Source organism: Trachurus trachurus (genome assembly GCF_905171665.1).
Source record: "Trachurus trachurus genome assembly, chromosome: 21".
NCBI classification, from domain to species: domain Eukaryota; kingdom Metazoa; phylum Chordata; class Actinopteri; order Carangiformes; family Carangidae; genus Trachurus; species Trachurus trachurus.
Window position 1 is genome coordinate 23,973,597 of NC_139899.1, and position 13,978 is coordinate 23,987,574.

Sequence of the window (13,978 nt, forward strand, 5' to 3'; positions counted from 1 at the left end):
AATACACAATCCAACAACTCCAAAACGCTCTGGTGGACAAGTTGTGACCTGCACATTCACCACGCTATGAGATAATAACGGAACGTTACGAGACAGAGTTGTTTTAGAGGTAAATTCATGCAAAACCGCTGATGCGCATTCCTGTCGGGGACAGTTTTTCAGCAAGCAGTCTCTGCATTTACCTCAAAAACAACTCCATCTCTTGTGTTATTATCTCATAGCGTGGTGAATGTGCAGGTCACAACTTGTCCACCAGAGCGTTTTGGATTTGTTGGATTGTGTATTTGATGAGTTTGATGAGGGAAACCAAGAAATCCCATGAGCCTCCGTAGCGTAGCTCTGAGCAGTTCACTATAGGGATTATGGCAATGGGCCAATTTGCCAAAATGTTGAACTATCCCTTTAAGACAAGCAAAACATCACCTTCATTACACTGTGGTTTATTTTGAGTCAAACCCACATATACTGTTCTGCTGCCAGAAAAAACTCATTAGAGCAGCACATTCATTGCTGTTTGAGTAACATTTAAAAAGTGCTGCATCCAGCTGCTTCAGGATATTAAAAAGGAAACACGATATTTGACCCGTTGTTGAAGATTTATGTCTTCAGGAGGAATCAATGGACTTGGCTCAGTGTCACAGACAGGTTAAGTATAGTGACAAAGACGTGCGCGTTGTTGGTTTAGGTGTTTTCACAGGATTTGAGCGAGGAACAGCAGCAGCTTTTCTCCCGGCTTCAGGTAGAGGAGTTGAACACTCGTTTCACCTCCGTCGGTCGACCCCGACACCCAGGATACACCGCTGCAGATGTCAGGGCTGCTTTACACATAAATGAGTTGGATATGGAGCTCCGTTCGGCGCCAAAAAAAAAAAAAAAAGAGGTGTTAGGGAAGAAATGAACTCCTCACTCAGCCTGCTCCCTGCAAACCACATTGAGTACAGCAGCGAGTCTGTGTGGTAAACACAAGTGGCTGATAAGCATCTCACTCAATACTCTTATCTTTGAGCTGGCTGCTGGTACGGCTGCTGAAACAGATCCCAGACCTTTCTCCCGTTCATTCTTTCTGATTGTTATTTATCTTATTTACATGATCAGCCAGATTATGTTCATATCAACCTACTGCATTCCTACTTTTATCCATGAATCCTTTCATCTTTGTGGTATAAACAAACCGGCTTAACGAGAAAATATACATTTGCATATGCACCGTGTTATTGCATCACAGCGGAGGGAGAGAGAGAGAGTCCAGGTGAAAGCCCGGGTTTTAGGCTAATGCACCCGACCCCATTTTAGGTGGAGAAAAAAAACACACACACACATGCAAGGAGCAGCTAAAACCACATTAAGGCCGATGTTTCAACTTCAGTGAATACCTGCAGCGCAGCAGAAAAGCAAAAAGGGCCCACTCAGCAGAGTTACATGGCTGCAGGGACCACAAATTGAACCGAGGCTGCCAGGATTATCTATACATATTTTTATACTGCACAACAATCTGCCAGCAAAGGCAACAGCTTTGGCCCAAAACAGTCACACAGAGCGGCAGACTGAGTCAGCAACACCTATACCAAACAATAAAGCAACACCACAGGTTCAATACGTTGCACAAAACTCCCCCCTGATGTAAGCTCATGAGGAAGTGCACAGTTCACCTCACAGGAGGATAATGGGATTGCTAAGCATTTCAGAGTCAAATGTTGATCTCTGCTGTATTTGTTTGGGTGTGAGCTTGACTTTAACTTTTTTTCCCCGCAGTGTTTCCAATCAAATTCAAATAGGCTTGAAGCGAAGGAAACAAAAAAAAAAAGTGCGAATAGAGGTTTGAATTTAAAGAATATCTGCGAAAGGTATGATGAAATAAAAGCACCGGTCCTCATGCAGCGGAGTCTGTCAGGAGCCAGGACTGTATTCAGATCAGGCCCAGGCCTCGACTGGGGGGGGACCGCAGTTCATTTCAAGGTAGATTTGATGCCAGTGAGACGATGCGTCGGGTAGAGTAAAATCAGAAATACTGGTACAGTTCTGTGACCTGCTTCACTTGGCTGCCCGGCTTATCATTCATCACCCCCGTCAAATCTGATCTCACTTGGAGTCAGTCTCATATTTCCCATGGAGAAGGAAGGATTCCTGGGAAACACAGGAGCAGTTCTGTGCATGTAAAGTTGCACATATGCTGCATCCCAGTGATTCTGATATGCAGAAGAAATATTCACTTACAAGCTCCTTATTTGGGGCTGCAGCTAATGATTTTAGAGAATTTGTGCTATTTTTTGTCTGACCATTGTTGTAACTTTAAATTAATGATCCCACATCTTTTTTTCCCTGCAACCAAAGATCCTCTTTACAGCAGATATCCCATTTCAGGCAGCGCTAATAATATAAAATGGTTTTACAGTTCCAGTCTTCTCAGTGGGCGTAATCGCTTCGTCAAGACATTACTAGATACAGATTGACTTTGTACCTGAATTTGGAGGTCATTTTGTTCAGCCACTAGCTTACAGTACAAGTTTTACCTCCAAAAACATTTCCATGTTATTAAACTAAGAAATACTAGTTTTATCTCCTAAATCCATGGTTTCACATATAAATCCCTAAACTGAACCAAAACCAAGACGGAGGAGCGATGTTGTGAGTTCTTGTGAGAGTTTGTTGCAGAGACAGAAGCTAATTTCCTCCTGATCTGTGGCTCTGTTAAAAGGTCATTTTGATGTCAGGCTGTTCAGAGGATCGGAGGGGTTGTGAAAAAATGATTTTTTGTGAATATGGATCGAAGGAATCTGTCGATCTCCTTCACGTCTCCCATTAGCACATATTGACTCAAACCAGGTCTCCTGAAGGAGCAGGGAGGCGGAGAAACCCACATGATGCAGATACAGGAGGAAATAATCCAAAGTGAACTGTCTCATTTCTCAGTTGTCTGTGTCTGTTGTTGCGACACTATGAATAACGGCTGCCAGGAAAGACTGTCTGAGAATGTGCAGCATATTAAATCAACGTATAGTCTGAACTAATTCCTTTCCGGCGTAATCTGGGCCTTAAAGCCAACGGTGCAGCTGTGTTGATCTCATACACGTGTAGAAAAATGACTTTAAAGTTCTTAATCCTGCACAGAAACTGATGTGGATAGAAATTCAGACATCTGGAACACGTTTAATGATGATTTTTTTTTTTGACTTAGGGAATCAGAGCCCAGGATGACGTCTTTATGACGGCTTTAGTTGTCCAACAAACAACCCCAAAACCCCCAAAGATCATCAGTATTTACTGACAAGACACTGAGAGAAGCTGCAGAGCAAACCCTCACAATGAAGACGATGCAACCAGCACATTAAGATAAATCATTTAAAACTGATAACAGCAATGTCAATCTACTATTTAAGTCACGGGCCGTTTGTTTCAGCACTCCTCATCCCGCCCCCAAGCTCTCAGATATGAGACCCTACGAGAACTAGTGCGTAGGAGCAGGAGGAGGAGGAGGAGGAGGAGGAGGAGGAGGAGGGGTCAGGTAAGTCACCCAGAAATAGATAAGGAGGCTCATAATTAGTTAGTAATGGCAGGTTAGACACCTCAGCAGGAGAAGCTCTCTGCTGCTCTGAGCACATGACGGACGGACCCTGCCAATAAGGGCCCAGAGTTAATTAAAAGCCCCGGCCGTGCTCTGAGGTCTTAAGTGTCCTCATTCTGATGGAATGCTAAAACCCCTCCACTACATAACGGCTCGACAGGCTCTGCTGCTGCCGCCACCGCCACCGCCATCGCTGCTGCTGCTGCACGTCTCCACAGAGTCATTCCCTCCTCGCTTCCCGTCTCCACCTCTCATCCTAGGAGCACCTGATTGAATTTTTTTTCTTTTTTCTTTTTGGGAGCCATATTACATTATTGAAATAAAGTTTACCATTCATGACAGGTACTGACTCCGAAGGTGGAAATATTTGTATAACCTCTCTCCTCTCACTGTGGAACTGAAAAAGCTCCTTAAAAGTCAGTAAACAAATGACAGTGATGATTTCATGAGGATTATTTGGGGCTAGAAATTAAAAACATTTTGGGAAAAATGGAAAAATCTTGCAACACAAATGGAAATGGAGGCAGAAACGCTTTCAAAGTATGAAGATATATTTACATTATTGATTTGCAATGGAAAAAAATGTAATAAAAGAAAAACAGGACGGATATTCAATTATGAAAAATTGTCGACTACGTAAGAAAAAAACTGCTCTACAGCGGCTGAGTCACACCATGTCACTTTTATTGATTTAAGAAAAATGTACGGTCGATGTAAAACGAGGAAGTAATAATTCAACAACTGTGTGGAAACGAAGGTTATGACTAAGAGTCATTCGCACTATGAGCAGTTTTGGATTTTGGTCTGTAAATTGAAGAACTTGAAGATTAAATTGTATGCAAGCTAATTAAGTTATAATTAAATAGGCATCCTAATGATTCCTGTACAACCTTTGAGAAGACCTATAGGTGCCTATCTAGTTACTGTATATATCTCTCATTGCAGTGGTTTGATAGATTGATCCTTGAACGCTCAGAAACTACTTTTTCTTTTATACGGAATAATCCAACGTCACGTTCGAGCGGTTTTGACAGCGATAGTTTTCTGCACTCGAAGTGTTTCTGCCGTGTTTTCCATTTGTCTGTCTCATATTGCATTTGATGGAACAGATAAGCTCCTGCTTTAATCAGCAGAGCTGTCGACACAGGCTGCACGGCGACCGGCGTCTCACTGCACGGGAGGGAGGCCCGTATTTACACTTTAATTGCATTTTCTTCCTATTGCACACGTAACCACAGCGATTTGGAATTACGCTCTGAAGCCTGTATTACCTACGCTCAACACTGAGCCTGAATGCATCATAATATTGTAGACACAGACCAAAGCTCTTGCTGCTGCTGCCTTTGCTGCTCTGGCTGTGTATACATGGTGTAACTAAGAGACACTATCGATTTGCATTATGGGGTGAGGGCTGTGGAGGTGCCAGTGCTTCTGGATCATGGCCCATACAAAAAGGGCTGAGAGTCAGATTTTCTTGGCTTTTGTTGCAGGTCTGATCCATATTTTTTTTATTTGTCTCCTGTTCCTAACTACACCAAAGTGCAACAGTGAATCACTGAAGTACCTCTTACATTGTTTAGTCAGCAAAATGCTCTTCTTCACTTCCTCACCCCAGAGCACAAGTTGACGTCTTCATGATGCTTTTGAGTTTTGGGTTTTGTACGATCATAAACCACATTAATATATTTCATTTGCAATCAAATAAACATGATGTCGTATGAGAGCCATTGTAGGTTAGAAAAATAGAACAAGCTGGAAGAGAGAGGGTGAATCTCTAAGTTTAAAACTTACATTTTTCGAGTTTAAAGTCACAAATTTGCACGAAGAAAACACAAAGTTCTTAGACATTATGAAACACTTCGTGAACTTGCACAGACATCACTTGTTCAGTCAGATTTAGCAACGAGGAAACTTGTTATTTAGTCATTTATCTTGTTACTTGTTATTGTAGCCCAGTATCACAATATCATCATGCAGAGACAGGTTTCCTTGCTTAATAAAAAGAAAAAAAAAACTTTTCTCTTTTTTATTTGTGAATTTTATTCTTGCAAACTTGTGACTTTATAATGTCAGAGATTTTCTCTTGAATTTTTCAGTTCAAACTTTTTCAAACTTGGAAACGTTCACTTCTTAACCCAAAATGGCCCTTACAGTACATGTCTTCGTAAATAAAACGAAACTAGCTTCACTTGAGATATTGGCGACAAAAAAATGTTTGACGAACGTCTCTGAATTATTGATTGATGACAAAAAAAATCTAGTTTCTTTTGACAACTTGACAATAATTCCACAGTCCACAGTGTTGAGACGTGGCCCAGATCGCGAGCAGACAGAAGGGGATAAGTACTCTGCTCCAACTCTTCCTGTTTTGTTTTACAACCCCAAACTCCTGGGAGCAGCTGTGAGCCTGTTCAATTTAGGCCAGACAGATAGAGACAGTGTTTGTGGTGATTACATTAACATATCCAACCCCAACGAGGGACGCCGTTTTGGAGGGAGGATCAACGAGTCGCTTCAGAGACGAAGGGCGAGGAGGGAGGAGACAAAAGGACAATGAACAAAAGCTTGGAGCTCACTGATTTTTCTCATTACCTCTACTCATTCCCTTCTTCTCTCCATCTCTCTCTCTCTCTCTTTATCCCTCTGGTTTTTTCCTTTTGTTTCTGTTTCTCCACCATTTCTCCCTCTCTCTCCCTCTCTCTCTCTCTATTGCTAAAGGCGACGGCCAGCTGATGGGAAGCAGCCATGTGGTGGCGAATACCAGCAGTGAAACAGGTGAGAGCGCAGAAGGTGAGAAGCGGGATTCAGCTTCTCCCCTGACAACAGAAAACACATCTGAGCACCAACAGTGATCGCTGCCACACATACACACACACTCACCCAAGCCGTCATGCAAACACACACACAGACGGTGCAGATACAGCATTTAACAGTATGTGAAATCTGGTATCTGGCCACTACCTCACAGTTTTATATCTATGTTTGTTTATCCAGTAAGAAAATACAATGAAATAAAGACATTTTCTTTTAGTTTTGCTTCTTGTTTGTTCTCCATTTCTCCCATTTTCTCTCCTCCTCCCCCTCCCTTCTTTTCAAACCAGACAGTGAAGCTTTTATTTGTTGGTTTTTGGATGAAAGGTGAGGAAACATGCATCATACGTGAACAGGAATGTGAATCCTCAGACAGATTGCATCTTCTAATGTGTGACGTGCACGGTTTCTAATACGAAGGGGGAATACGAAGAGGGAAATTGCATTTGTCACTTGTGCCTCAGATTCAGTCAAATCCATGTGTAGTGGATCTGAGTCGCCTGTTATCGATCTTCTCTTGAGAGGAAATCAAATAAACACATTTCCCAAAACTATTCCTTTAAGTTTTTCTTACTTCAATGTCCTGCGAGTGGAAACGCAGAGGCTGTGATGTTTTTTTTTGCACCCCATGATACTAAAAACATCAGTAGTGTTTAGTATTCTCAGAGCTGTGGAGCTCAAATTGAACAAGTGTCCCAATGGTGGCACTTTTAAGGAAAAAACATTGGATAAAAATATGTATAAGTCGTGGCAGAAAAACTCAATAAGCATCCAAATTGAAACAGCTCCCTTTTTTTTTTCTTTTTGGTGGCTGGATCGACATCTAAAGCTTTTATTCTCTCAGCGCTTGTGGCAGAGTTGGTGGTCGAGGGGGTTGAAATTTGGACCCGAGTGATTGACAGAGGCCGCCGTCCTCTAGTCAGGCAAAAACTGTGAAGCAGTTACACTTCTGCAAAAAAACATAAAAACCACAACACAAGCTTTTTCATCTCCACACTTTGACTGCCTGTTTCCTCTCTGTAATGAAAAGTGTGTGACACCCCCACCTGGAGCAATCAGACACCAGAGGGAGTGCGAGTCGGCCCGTGTTATCCGGCTCGGCTGAGAGCCGCATGCATCCACGCTGATCATTAGCAGCAGCAGGAAGGCTCTAAACTCTGGAAAATTGTCTGGCTCTGAACAGGAGGGAAAAGTGTCAGAGTAACAAAGCTTATGAAGTGATGATATCTGAGGACTAAATGAAAAGACGCTGGAGTTGAAGTGTTTTGGCGGCTGTGTCACTGCTCCCCCCCCCATTTATATCCTCGTTGCTGTTGAAAAGCCTCCACAACACAGCTGCAGCTTGTTTTGGTGGAGTTGTTCATCTTTTCTGTACAACAGTGACACGCAACACGCTGACAGGTACCACATTACAACTAATTTCACTTTTTACAACATCTACATCAATCATAAGGTGCTTTGTTCTTTATTTGCATGAACTTTTATCTTTTATAACTTAAGAAGAGTTATTTTCTAAGAAAAAATAGAGCCCCAATGATCTTGAGGTCCACCCACTCTCATGCTTGCATTTGTTTTCATCATCCATAGACAGTAACCGAGGTGATTTAGATGATAAATATCAGTTTTAACAGTGCTTTCCTGCGAGGAGTATTCCCCCTACGATGTTTTATTCAATTAAAATTATGGCAATAATAGGCGCAGTATCGGGTTACCACTTCTATTCATGCTTATTCATATGAATTATCTGAGCTAAGCCCTTTAAGAAAGTGTTTCAAATTTAGTCTGCCCCCAAAGGAGTCGTAATGAAGGTAACAGTAAAGCTTTTAAAATGAGGAATAAGTAATAAAAGACGGAGTATATCGCTTTTGAGTAATGAACAATGTGCTGAGAAATCATTTGAGTGCGTTCCAGATACCAAAATAAACTGTGAGGGGGATTTGTACTGGGGGTGGGTTACCAGGAAATGAGATCCTGTTATTACCAGAAATTCTTATCAAAATCTTTTTCTCTTTCCAAGAACAAAAAAAAAAAACACTTACAAGAACCCAGGAGTTTTAGCATGTGTGCTTGAGCAATCACATACTAGAGAGATAATACGAGCTGAGACAGAGACACACATCCTCAAAAACCTCATTAACATGAACACCATGCTAAAGTCTGACCTTGAAATGCTGTTATGTTATGACGAGATAACTGGATCATCGTTTTCAGCTACAACTGTTTCTTCCATTCGCTTTTCATGGTGATAAAAAAGAAAAAGAAAGAGAAAAGGCAGCTCACGGTTCAGCTGTGTGAATAAAATGCATTCAGAATAAATGTGAATAAAAAAGCGGTGCAAAAAATCTGTAAACAAAAGACGCAGGTGGTTCAACAAGTGGCTGAATCAGACGTGGAGGTGGAGCGTGCAGTGCAGAGGAGTCCGATGGTACAACTAAATATACCAGCAATGTTACTCTGCCAACACAAAAACAACAGGCTAGAATGGCTCTATGCAGTGTCTGCTCCTCTGTTCTAGGTCAGCACCATTAAGATGTATTTAAATAACATTATACATGGTTTGCCACAGCTGAAAGATAATGCTCTTGTATAAAGAACTGCTGCGCTACTGAAAATATTCCTTCTTTTAATCTTAAATATATAAAGAAACCACATTTGAATAAACATAATTTGAATTAAATATCTTCAGCTCTGTGTGGGAAAACCAAACTCTGTCTATAGACGGAACGCTTTGAGTTTGATGCTGAACTGTTTCTTCCAGACTGAACAGCTGCTAATGCTAACATTGGCTATGTAGCAATAGCAAAACTTTATAAATAGCACTTTGCATCATGTTCACGTTAATATTTAGCTTCATAATTGGTCATACAACAATTTTAAGAAGCTGAATCACTCTGACTTCAATGATACCATATAAGAGAACATAACTAGTCTCCCTACTGTACATCAGAGGCCTTGTGGGTTAGAGGCCCCATGTTGGCCACTTTTCCAGGGTTTTATTTGAACTTCTGATATCCCTAACAAGATGTATTTGTGGTTTTGAGTGGCTTTGGTCTCCTCCGTACAGTTTTACATGTTGTGACGACCCTCTCATGGACCTGGCGGCCCATTGAGACAGACATGAGGGCCGTCAGTTGATGCCATTCATATAAAAGCTGGACCATGTGCTCTCACTCTCTCTCTCTCTCCCTTCAACCTGCATCCTTTTGGTTTTGGGTTTTACTCCTGCAACACTTCCACAGCACACAGACCAGTCATCCATCCATGCATTGCATTCATGGTAAATCTTACAGACTTCCACACCTCATTATTGTACTGTATGTTTGGTTTATGTTTTGGTTACAGCAAATTATTAGTTCTTGGTTTAACTTTGTGTGGTCTCCCTCCTTGTCATATTCACCGAGGACAGTTTGTGACACATGTCCTCTCTCGAGCCTCTCTCCAGAGCTCTGGCAAGCACAAGCTCGATTAGCCAATCAGAGCAGAGGCTCAGTTTCTATCTTGTTGTATCTTGTTACAGTAGCTCACCTACTGAATGAAAGCTGAGGGCTGGTGAGTCTAGATGGGCAGTGATTTCTTCTGTGTGACATCACATAAAGGAGGAAGTCCTGTCTGTTTGTGTTAAAGGGACAGTTTCTAAAAACTGGCTGTGTGCATTTTTCTATTTATGACCGGTTTGATGCAAAGGGTAGCTTTTATGTGACTATGAGACAAACAAATGAAAAAACAACAGAAATCACAGGTGTAAACAGGTGCAGTGCTTCCACTCACACATTGGTGGTGAAGATGCCGTAGATGAGGTCTTGCTCCGGCAGGTAGAAGGTGCTCTGCAGCTCGTTGTAGTAGAAGGGGATCTCGCCGGAGCGGGAGCAGTTGAGCCTGGCCTTCATGAACGTGGTCCACGTGTCCTCCAGAAGGAACCGCCCACCGATGTCATTCTTGCAGACTCGCGCCACGCGGGAATAGACGGTCTTGCCGCAGTCGTGCTCCACGGCGTTCTCCCTCAGGAAGAAGAGGGTGAAGAGGCCGATGTCGTACGCCGAGATGAAGTGGGGCTCTGCCAGGAGGAAGAAGAAGAGGAGGGTGGAGATCATTACACTGATGACTCCAGGGATGAAGAAATATTTGCAACATTTATCTCCAAGATGGCGATGCTTTGACCCCTGTACTCCTTCTTATTGATTGCAATAAAAACTTCTGCAGTTGCGCTCGTCTTTCAGTCTTGCTCAATGTCAGATGTGAAAATGAGAGAAGGTGCAGAGGGAGGAGGAGGAGGAGGAGGAGGAGGAGGAGGAGGAGAGGAGCAGATAAAAAATGGTTACTAATAAATCTGTCTGATGTTTTGATGGTAAATCCATGAAGCTATGTCTGTTTAACTGGATGCCTGCGCTGCTTTTATTGCCCTGCGTGACACCACCAATGATTCACTGGCCCTTCCTGCCTGGTGGGTTATCATGTAAGAAGACTGAATAATGGTTTGAATGGGATGTTACTGTCATCCTTTGTAAACACGAGTCATCACCGCATACTAATTCACTCGTGGAGCATGGAGGGAAAAAAAGGAGATTGAACTTCTACATCCATATTAGTCTTAAATCCACTCCCGCATTTCTGGAGGTTTCACATTCAAGTCTTTGTAACGGCTTAAAGGATTAGTTCACCCAAATTCCTCATAACATTTTCCCTCTTACCTTTTATAGTATCTTAATTGTGCAGATAGTTTTGGCTTCATGTGCAGACACTTTGAAATATTTTGAGCCGACATTTCTACAGATGTTTTTTTTTTTTTTTTTTTGAAAAATGACATTTGAAAAACTCAGAACTGCTCTGGTTACTCTGGATAATCCATGAATCCTCTGGTTTTCAATAAACTGTAAATGCTCTCAAACAAATACACCCCAGTGAATGAGCACTGTGATAATGGATCTGGGTAAATTGGGTGAAATAAGTGCCACCGTCTAGTAAAAATCACAGATTTAATCTTCAAAAACACAGTATGTATTTAAAAAAAAACTTTTCTCAACCAGAGTTTTCATGAAAAGTTGACACACTGGAGAAGTACAGTTGAAGGTCACTGGTCAGTGAGAAAAATAGATAGAGGGAACCAAAATGACATATCCACAGGGTCATCCTGTAGGTCAGACTCAAAACCAGGCCAAAGATTAAATGATATAACGAGCTCCAACAGGTGAGCTGTCGAGGTTTCTGCCCGGAGACTATTTCTTATTTTGTCTCTCACACAGCCCACAGCCGCCGTCTGGGATCCACAATGGTTTTAGCCTTTGTTTATTTCAACCCCAGAATGGAACAGGTTTTTTATTAGAAGCAGGTCTTCATTGTAACTCCCTCTGATATATATATATATGTATATGTATATGTGGTAACTACAAGGTGTCATAACCAATGACTTCTATCTCCAACTCTCTCTGCTTCACAGTAATAATCACACATATAATGAGTGTGTCTCATTTGCCAAGAGGGCTCAGTGTACTGGAAGTGCTCCTCCACTTCAATGCAGTTCCAGAGCAGACATTTCATTTTATAGACATTTAATTAGTAGATATTAACTTGGCATAATTCTGGTCTCCAGTTTTGAAATAATAAAAGTCAGTAATTGTCACCAGATTCATTCATCAATCTCAAATCCCACTTCTTCTTTTTCCTAACGGGATAATTGCCTCTTTTTCAGATTTTAAGTCGCAGTTTGACGCTGATCCGTCTAAAAAAAGAAATGTGCACTGTTGTTGTTGCTGTTTTTGACGCTGAGCCGGATGAGGCTTCGTCACATCAGGTTCTGTTTTCCACCACTGTGTTTTCTTACTATGATGAAGAAACCGAAAGAGAAAAAAAAAATGCTCCTCTGCTGCTGTCACTTCAGTTTCCCTCTGGGACCCATTTATCGTAAGTGATATCACACACTCAGATACATGCTTACACACACATATACACACATACACACCAGCTCAAATGGAGGAATAAGCCTTAATTTGCACAGATGCATGTGCACCCATAAACAATACACAAGTGGGATGTCGATGTTGTAAACAGAGTCACACACAAATACACTCTCACACACACACACACACACACACACACACACACACTCACACAGTGCAGAGATGACCTGTTAGCAGCTGTGATGGGATGTGCCTGAGGGGCCACTGAGGCTTTTTATAAGAGAATAAGGTTTTGAAACCGAGTGGTTAGAGAGAGAGGCAGCAACAGCAGCAGCAGCAGCAGCAGCAGCAACGACGCTTTAACTCCAACAACAACCACTGGTCTGGACTGACCACAGATGGAGGCGTTTAAAAAAAATGGAAAAAAGAAAGAAGCAATTTCAACAAAGAGAATCCGCCGAGGGAGCGATTCAGACTTTTTGAAACTAATCAATTTATCTCACACCCTGATGATTGTGGTTACTCTGCCAGAGTGTGTGTGTGTGTGTGCATCTGTGTGTGGAGCGAGAAAGGTTGGAAGCAGTAATGTGATCTGAACAACTCGTCCAGTTTACATCTGATGAAATGCAGATATACACATCGGCTCCTCTTATCAAAGTTCAAGGCCTTAACAATTTGAAATGTCATTAAAGAACAAACCCCCAGCAGATTCATTACCACCATTACTACTGTTATGCATCATATCACCCCGGGGTATAGGCAATCAGTTGATGTTTATATCAACCATGTAAAAAAAACTGATCACTAATGTACAGCGCATCCGCAGTGAGTCGACAGCCCCTGATGAGCAGGCAGATGAACAAGCGAGAGGTGTCATGTCTGCCGGGTCACTGGCAATTACTGCACTGAGGCTGAGGAGACGAGTGCTACTTTCCCTACAGATAAAGGCCATGTAAAGCAGCCAATGTATTTATGCATGTCTCTCAGTATTGAAATGTAGAGTGTGCGTGTGCATGCGTGTGCGTGTGTGCAACATGCCTGAGCTGTTATGCATATGCACACAGGAGTATTTCTGTGTTTACATACCTGTGTCTGTGCGTATAGTGTACGCGTGTCAGCCAAAGGGCAGGCGGAGCTGACAGATCCTGCATAATATTGCTGAAGCTGTGTGTGGGTGCAAATGTGATGAGCAGAGTTTTTTTTTTTTTTTTCCCAGCACCCCACAGAGTGGTAAACAGATTGTTCAATCTGGCAGGCAGGTTGGGTGCTGGAGGAGAGAAGCCTCCATCATTACCATCACATGCTGCTTCAGACCAGATACTGTTACAGCATCAACACTGAGGGTATTAAAGTGGAAAGTGGAAATATAGCTTTTTTTTGCTTTAACTTTTCATTATGAAGTGAATATTGATTGCACAGTGTAGTGGCTGGAGAAAAATGACACCAGTGGCTCCCTGTGAAGCTCACTCTGTGCAGTTTCTGTCCCACACTTATAAATTAAGGTTTGATTTAATTCTATTTGTCCAGGATTTGTCTCTATAGAATAGAATAGAATAGAATAGAATAGAATAGAATAGAATAGAATAGAAAATACTTTATTAATCCCTAGGAACTATGACCATCCCATGGTGGTGGAGAGATCTCCACACAGACATTCACCTTTATCACAGCACTGAGATCAGGCTTTCCAGCTCACACTGGGATTCTTATT

General features: G+C 42.0%; 1 protein-coding gene across 1 annotated transcript in view; it reads right to left on the minus strand.

The window, feature by feature from the left end:
- Positions 1-13,978, minus strand: part of sema5ba (sema domain, seven thrombospondin repeats (type 1 and type 1-like), transmembrane domain (TM) and short cytoplasmic domain, (semaphorin) 5Ba) — a 106,577-nt gene that overhangs the window by 40,136 nt on the left and 52,463 nt on the right. The window contains exon 7 of the mRNA XM_083997373.1: positions 10,142-10,427. Within this exon, the coding sequence (XP_083853499.1) occupies positions 10,142-10,427 (286 nt within the window). The remainder of the gene's footprint in view (positions 1-10,141; positions 10,428-13,978) is intronic.